Source organism: Rhagoletis pomonella, unplaced genomic scaffold (assembly GCF_013731165.1).
Source record: "Rhagoletis pomonella isolate Grant_MI unplaced genomic scaffold, Rhpom_1.0 Rhpom_scaffold_00001, whole genome shotgun sequence".
NCBI classification, from domain to species: Eukaryota; Metazoa; Arthropoda; class Insecta; order Diptera; family Tephritidae; genus Rhagoletis; species Rhagoletis pomonella.
This window is the reverse complement of record NW_023458555.1, coordinates 10,216,105-10,223,794: the sequence shown is the minus strand read 5'-3', so window position 1 is coordinate 10,223,794 and position 7,690 is coordinate 10,216,105. Positions and strand designations below refer to the sequence as shown.

The window sequence follows — 7,690 nt, the reverse complement described above, 5'->3', positions numbered from 1 at the left end:
TACCTTAAGTCCATCTATCATCCAGAAAATAAAGAACTAATTGACAAGGGATTGGTTCTATGGTTTCCTGGGCCAGCTTCGTTTACGGGGGAAGATTCATGTGAGTTTCAAGTTCACGGTTCCTTAGCTGTAATTGCCGCCATAATGGATGCGTTAGGCAAAGTCCCTGGACTGAGGCCGGCAACTGCTGGCGAGTTTACAAAACGTGCCTTCTTCGGTGGAAAACTTGATTTAACTGAAGTCGAGGGTTTAGCCGATTTAATACATGCTGAGACAGAAGCACAAAGAAAACAGGTGATCACTAAGAGATATCTTCGTTTTCTAACGATTTGTTTAATTTTTCTGAAATTTATAACACTTTTACAGGCTATGCTGCAAAGTACTGGGGCACTTTCCCGTGTTTACGACAACTGGCGGAGGCGTCTAATACGTTGTGCCGCACATTTGGAAGCTTACATAGATTTTGCGGAAGAAGAAAATATAGAGGATGACGTGGTGATGCAATTGAATAAAGAACTTCGCCGTATTATAACTGAAATACGTGAACATCTGAACGATCAGCGCCAGGGCGAAATGTTGAGAAATGGAGTGCGCACCGCGATAGTCGGTGCTCCCAATGTGGGCAAAAGCAGTTTTTTGAATATGATGTGTCAGCGAGAAGTAGCAATTGTAACACCCATAGCTGGCACTACACGCGACATCATTGAAAGTACGCATAACTTTGGCGGCTACCCAGTCATCTTTGCCGATACTGCAGGTTTGCATAAACAAACGCAGGATATAGTAGAATTGGAGGGCATGAGTAGAGCAAAAGAATGTCTGCAAAATGCGGATCTAATTTTACTGCTAACTGATGCGCGTGAGCTGTTGGCCAATATAGCAAATAATAATGGCACGTTAAAAGAATATCAATCCAGTTACCTGCAGCAATTGGACTTGGACGAAAATGCGTTGGCGGATAAGCGCATACAATTGATTACAAATAAAATCGATTTGCTCTCAACGACGGAGCTACAAAGGCTGACGCAAATCGATGTGTTGCGCATCTCTTGTAAGGAGCCGAATACTGTTGAATTACAACCATTTTTACAACATTTTGAAGGAGTACTGCGCGAACTGTAAGTAGTAAAAATATACATGTGTGTTTATGTATCGCTAGTGTAGTATGGAAAGAGCCACAAAAATCAAAAAGTGAATTTTAGATTTTTAGTTAGTTAAATTTTTTTGTATTTCAGCGACGATGTGTGAGATACATCCTTTCCATACTATACTAACGATATGTACCATATGCGTACTGAAGCGATTTGAAAAGGTGTTGATTTTATTTATTTTATCACTTAAAGCTGTGGCCAACCATCCGCCGAACATCCGCGCATTACGCATACACGCTATCGTCAACAGCTAGAACGTTGCATTGAACATATTAATATTTTCTTGGATGAATATGCGCCAGATATATACCCAGATATAGCTATTTCGGCGCAAAAATTGCGAAATGCCTTAAAATGTATTGAACGTATTACGGGACATGTGAGCTCAAATGATATATTGGATGTGGTCTTTAAAGACTTTTGCATTGGCAAATAGCGTGTTAGAAAAATAGACTGATTAAAAATGTATTGATTGCTCATGGGAAATCGCAGATACTTGTACGCCAAGTGCGATGCCACTTCTAATCCAAGTTATGAAAATTTCATAAAAGACTTTGTCTTCAACACTTTTCAGGGGTTTATTTTCTAAACTCACTAAAAATTAACTTCTATTTTGCTCATCGAACAGTATGTCATAAAGCATGATAAATCACTTCAATCTCGCGGTATTGCATTTGTCTTATGCGGCGATATACATAATTGATAGAAAACTCAAAAAGTATTTGTAAATAATGAATTGAATGATTTTTTCGCAATTAGATACTAAGCAAAGAAGATGAATTTATTTGTGTGTAGATTTTAATGTAGATAACTTTGTATGTAGTTAAAAAAATTTGTCCTTAATTCAAGCCAAAAGTAATGTGTTCATAAATTATTTAGAGTTCTTCAAATTGCAATAAATGTTTACAATGGCATTGTATTATGTTAATTGAGGGAAATGTTGATGCGATGCGAAGATTGGATTGGACCGTTCAAAAGCAAGATGGTTACCAAGGACCATCACAACAGCAGCAAACCCCAGTTTTTTTTTTCCGAAATAAGAGTATGACTTAACGGCGCGCTAATTCTACAAACTAGTGGTCCATTCCGGCAGAGAACAGTAGCCAATGTCGGCTGGCTTAAGACATTCTTTTAAATAAAAATAATTGTCGGTCTTACTTTTTCATTATATTTATTACTTGGATTGCATAAAATAAATGAGTTTAAAAAAATTGTCTTTCATAAAAAATGAAGAAACTAATTTAACAAACTATTAAAAATACATATGTATATTTACGACGTGTATAAACAAATTCACAATTTTTATCAATCCGAATACAATATGCGAGAGAGAGCATACATTTCAATATCGTTTTATAATAATTGAGTAGTGATTTTTTTTTAGTTTATTTTTATGGTGCATTGTCACACAGTGATTGTAGTAGTTTGTTATTACTTTTTCATGTGGTATACGAATTATTCATTTTTTTCATTGTTTTGGTAATTGCTAAAGATTACAATTTCGAATTCTATTTTAAATTATTTTGCTTTTCTTTTGATTATAGTTTAGTTGCTCATTCCTTTATAAGCGCATTCGCAACAACTACGATATTGACAATTTTTATTTTTTTTTACCAATGTGGATATTTACAAAATTATTTATTAAAAAAATTGTTTTTTTCGCGTTTAACTACAATTGTCTCTATTAAATTTGCGAAACTAATAAGTCTATGATTTGCATTAGGCAATTTAAGTACAATAAATATTGCAAACTCACTAAGATTTTTTAAACAACTGCAGCAAAACAAACAAATAGCTGGTAAATTTATAAACACTTTTTTTGTAGCTTTGTATATGTAGTTATTGAAATCATTTTTAATATCAGAGGAGAGAGCATGCATTTCAACTTGAGTGCTTGATTATTTTCTAAGTTTTATTACTGCTTTACTTATAAAAAAAAAAAAACTCTCACACTTGTAGTCATATAGGGGATTTCGCTAAATTCAAAAGTATTTTCCTTACAAATCTTGACAGCTGAGCAAAAGTTTCAGGTCTACGAGGTTTTCGTGACTTTGTTCAGCTTGAGCGAATACCCCCTTCTTTATCCTTTTGTAGCATATCAGTTTCATAATACAAATCGTTGATGAAATGTAGAAAAGCCCCAACTGGCTTTTTTAGTTTTTTAGGAGAAACAAAAAACCAAAGCTCCAACACATACAATACTGCCGTGGGCCTTTTTAAATAGCGTCTTACAATCATTGGATTTTAAATTGTGGCTATAAAATTGGTAAGGAAGATGTGTTTTAGATTTACTACTTAAAAATGCATATTTCATATTTCGCAAAAATGTCAGTTAAGGCATTTCTACATTGTCTCTATCGCATGTTGTTTCTATGACATACATGTTATTAGGCACATGCAACAAGTAGCAAAGATAGCCAAGTGCAAAAGGCTGTAAAAAGCGTGCGAGTCTAAGGAAAAAATCTTACAATTATTGAATACAGTAGTTTCCTAGCCTAAGCTCGATTTCATTAACAGTTTCATTAAAAAAAAAAACTATGCATTTGCCTTGCGGCGATTGAGCTCTTCAGCTGTCCATTCATTGTTTATGACGCCTAGTAGTATAGACTTTTCGGTCGATTGGCGAAAAATAGGCGCTAGATGCCTTTTAGTCGCGTATATCAGTCATCAGTGTGATACGAAACGTATACAGCATCACCACCGATGCTTATCAAGCATTGACCCTGGAAGATGTTATGACAAAATCGTAAAAGTGAAAGTATGGAATAGTTAAGCAAATTAAAAATTAATTATATACTTGATTCTTATGCTGATTATCGACCAAAATCAATTCACTCATATAGAAGGAAACCATAGCATTACCGCCCAGAGCTGATATATGCGCACGGACCACCGCCAACAGCTGAAAGAAAGCAATTGGTTAATTTAATAAAAATTGCAAGTTAAACTATGACGAAGAAATTAAATGAATTGTAAAAGCAGCATATAACACTGACTTAAGAAATACATACATACATACATATTTCAAAAGTAAACTCACCTCGGTTATAAATGAGTGCACAAAACCACTAATGCCACCGGTTTCACGTATCGAAGTCGTTTCGCGTATAAAGAAGAAATTCAAATTGCCCAAATATTTATCAATGCGACCACCTGGTATAAAACTGAGCGGTGTAATATCAACGCCATAACGATCGCGGAGAGGGAACTGCATAAATTAGAGTAGTAATTAAAAAAAAATATTTGATCACTTACACTACTTGTATATATATGTACATATGCATATTTACGCACATAGTAATTGCGATTAATTGCACCTGCTTTTTTGCTATGCTGTCGAGATGGTGATGTTTTCGCCAACTTGAAGCTATTTAAGCCATACGGTGGCAAATTTGATGTGGGTGTTGGCGTCTCGACCATTTGATCCTCGTCGAGTGGAAAAATGTAATCTTCTTCTTGCAGCGTACGTTTATTGCCAGCTGTAAGACCATTCGTATCAGGCGCATCGGTGCTTGCGCCATTCGTTATGCCCGTAGCAGCTGCTGGCTTGCGACGATATTTAAATTTATTTGCATCGCCTAGACCGAGTGCCATGCCAGTGACTAGTAATTGTATTTGATCCTGGAATTTTAAATTATCAGTGTAATTCGTATGTTTATCAAATTGGTGGGAAAAGAGGAATTAAAAAGAAACTGAGGGAGAAACATATATATGTAGAAATTTATACCAGAATATGTACTTACACTCTCCGGCAGGTCGAGTCGAAATCTTAGATCGCAAATCGCACAGGGTATCATGGTGCGCAATTTAAAGTAAATCGTCTGCAAAAGTCTGTAAGTAAGAAAATTTGTTTTTCAGCATAGCGAACAAAGAGCTATCAAAAGCGGATTGGGGATCTTTTTGCGACTAGAACCCAATGAAGAATCAAACAATCAAAAGTAAGTAAGTATACACAAAATGAATTTTAGCGGCTAGGTTAGGTTATCCCGAAATGAGGTACACTTGGATCCTAAGCATCAATCCTTTGTGATACCACTACAAACGGCAAGTGCTTAACTAAAACAAAAACCACTGCGTCTAGCCGGCAAATGACATTCCTTGAGAGCTTCTTATATCTGGTCAAGAACTGATATTTCATTAGAATTCCCTAAAAACTCTTTGATGAATTTATAGGCTATTACAACAACAACAGGGAAGATCCGGTATGATATTTAGTCTAACAGGCGGTGTGTTTTTCAATAGGAGCTCGCTGTATTGTACCAATCGTGTGGCTACAAAAAAAAAAAATTGTCGTCCCAATTTTTTTTATTTTGTACCAATAGCACAATATAAAAAATATACAAATCAGTACAAGTGTACATACCAATCATGTGAAACTGCCTTTAATATTTCTTATGCCAAATTTCCAATAGGCATTAAATGGCAAAGTTGGGTCTTAAAAAATAATCGTGTCATTACGTTCACGTTTTAAATCACACCAATTTTTTGGCATAGCGCCGAATTTCCACAAGGCACTGAGTTGAAAAAAAAATATTTCATTTAAAAAATGCCTTAACGCGAATATTTTTTAATGCCAATATTTGCCATTAAAATTTTTGCCATTTAATGCCCAGTGGAAATGCGGCATTAGGCTTAAATTTAAAATTTTAAAACCGACAAACCATTTTTTGGTCACATAGGTTAGGTTTCTTTGATAAGAGCATAAAAAATTTATCAGCGCCAATTTTTGCACGGAAGCTTTTGGATTTTAATCCTATTTTGAGCAAGAAATACAAAATGATTCAAAAAGTGTGCCGCTTCTCAAAAATTGCGTAAATTAATTAAAAATCAGATTAAATCTTCTGCGCATACTCACCGCTGAAAATGTTTGGGAAATCCATTAATATTTTGATTGACATCCAATTTGGCGCGCCATACCTGCGTAAACATCTGCAGATTCTTCACCGCCTCTATGTCCAACATGCCGGGCACACTTTGCGTGTTAACCACGTGGAAACCCTCTGGGGGATAGGTTTCCATGAGCAACGAAATAATTTCTAAATCCTCAATATCATCCACCTCCAACACGCACGTATCTTTATTGCCACAATTCAAATCGATTTCAATAACCTCATCATCCGATTCATCCGTATCCGATTGCTTGTCCAATGTCGCACTACCGCTGCTACCTATCAAATCAGGATCGATACATTTGAGCTGATAAACTTCCTGATTGCGTTCGAACGTCTCCTGCAGCTTCTTTTGCAACTCATTCAATTTCTGTTTGTCTGTCCACGAATTGCCCGCCACAATCTTTGGCACCTGTGGCACTGGCAGTGCAGTGAGGAAGAGCGCTGTACCAGTCGCTATTAACGCAATCATGCGTTCACCTATGGCCACCTGCGCACGCAAACCGAAAATTGCATTCATACCCTTGGCCTTCAGCTTGTTGATGAGCACACGATGCAGTTCATACTCCAAGAAGGGCAAACCATCGGATATCTCTTTGGCATTAAGTTCTGAACGTAGATCCTTTTTGGCGCGCACGACTTGTGCTTGCATAAAGCAACCACGACCGGTGACATGCAAATGCTCTGGGACCTCGAGTGTGGCCAAAAGCACATCGGGCACGCGTCCCTTGCGGCATATAGCGCATTTCTTCATTTTCACATTGAACGGCACCGACGCTAAATTATACGGCACATGGCAGACGCTACATGCGGAATTTTTCACTAAATTCATGCTGGGCGGCAGTGCACTTTTCTTGCTTGCCGAACCGTGTATGCCGGCGCCTAGTGAAGAAGACGTCGCCGACTCTTTCGCTGCAATTACTCCGGCGGCTTCATTAGCTAAGCCGTTACGCATGTCTTTGAGTATTTCACGTTCCTCCAAGGAGGCAGACATCACGACGGCGGTGCTGCTCACACCAATGCCTATGCCGACGGGCTTTATTGTGCCGGTAGTGATGATATCATTTTGGGACACCGAACGATTGTAGGCCATATTGATGACGGCAGCTGTGCCGGTAGCCGACAGAACGCAGACATCGTCACTGGAAAATTTAATTGTCAAAGAAAGATAGTCGGTTTTAGGAAATAAATATGTACATAAATAAGGGACATTCAAATGTATGTACATACATATGTATGTATGTATGTCTACTCACGATATGGTAGTCGCTTCCGAGTAGCCCAAAACGACATTACAACCGAGTGCGCGCGCGTGTGAACGTATTTCCATGCGCAGTTCCGTCCACCAAGAGTCGCGCACTTCGGGCTCATCGGGATTGGGTACACGTTCTAGCAATTTCACCGAACGCGCTGCAACAGTGGCACCTAAATGCAAGATGAAGCCAGGTGGATATTTGGTCATGGTTAAGAAGGGATATTCCAACAGGCCATCCATGCCATCGGTGTTGGCATTTTTCGCGCCCAAGGGCTGATTGAGGCGCATCAAAGCTGTAGCGGCTACCAAACGTTCACTGGCCACACATAAAGAGTTTCCTAATGAAATGAAATTGAAAACAATATTAGGGTAGGTAGGAAATTTGAAAAAAAAAA

The 7,690-nt window shown here is 37.8% G+C and overlaps 2 protein-coding genes and 1 long non-coding RNA gene across 4 annotated transcripts in view; 1 reads left to right on the top strand and 2 right to left on the bottom strand.

Annotated features, from left to right (window-relative positions):
* The window catches only part of LOC118738557, a 516-nt gene extending 423 nt beyond the window's left edge, over window positions 1–93 (bottom strand). The window contains exon 1 of the long non-coding RNA XR_004992894.1: window positions 4–93. This is a non-coding gene — a long non-coding RNA (uncharacterized LOC118738557). The remainder of the gene's footprint in view (window positions 1–3) is intronic.
* LOC118738546 (tRNA modification GTPase GTPBP3, mitochondrial) overlaps window positions 1–2,335 on the top strand; it is a 3,222-nt gene extending 887 nt beyond the window's left edge. The window contains exons 3-5 of the mRNA XM_036469490.1: window positions 1–294; window positions 367–1,118; window positions 1,344–2,335. The exon at window positions 1–294 is cut by the window's left edge and continues 1 nt beyond it. Of these exons, the coding sequence (XP_036325383.1) occupies window positions 1–294; window positions 367–1,118; window positions 1,344–1,587 (1,290 nt within the window). The 3' untranslated portion in view covers window positions 1,588–2,335. The remainder of the gene's footprint in view (window positions 295–366; window positions 1,119–1,343) is intronic.
* A 43-nt stretch (window positions 2,336–2,378) lies between these two features.
* Window positions 2,379–7,690, bottom strand: part of LOC118738536 (C2 domain-containing protein 5) — a 19,096-nt gene continuing 13,784 nt past the window's right edge. For both annotated transcript variants that reach the window (XM_036469482.1, XM_036469476.1), the window contains 7 exons: window positions 7,297–7,633; window positions 6,007–7,182; window positions 4,895–4,982; window positions 4,446–4,772; window positions 4,192–4,359; window positions 3,949–4,053; window positions 2,379–3,874 (listed from right to left, as the gene is read on the bottom strand). In XM_036469482.1, coding sequence (XP_036325375.1) covers window positions 3,812–3,874; window positions 3,949–4,053; window positions 4,192–4,359; window positions 4,446–4,772; window positions 4,895–4,982; window positions 6,007–7,182; window positions 7,297–7,633 — 2,264 coding nt within the window. In that variant the 3' untranslated portion in view covers window positions 2,379–3,811. The remainder of the gene's footprint in view (window positions 3,875–3,948; window positions 4,054–4,191; window positions 4,360–4,445; window positions 4,773–4,894; window positions 4,983–6,006; window positions 7,183–7,296; window positions 7,634–7,690) is intronic.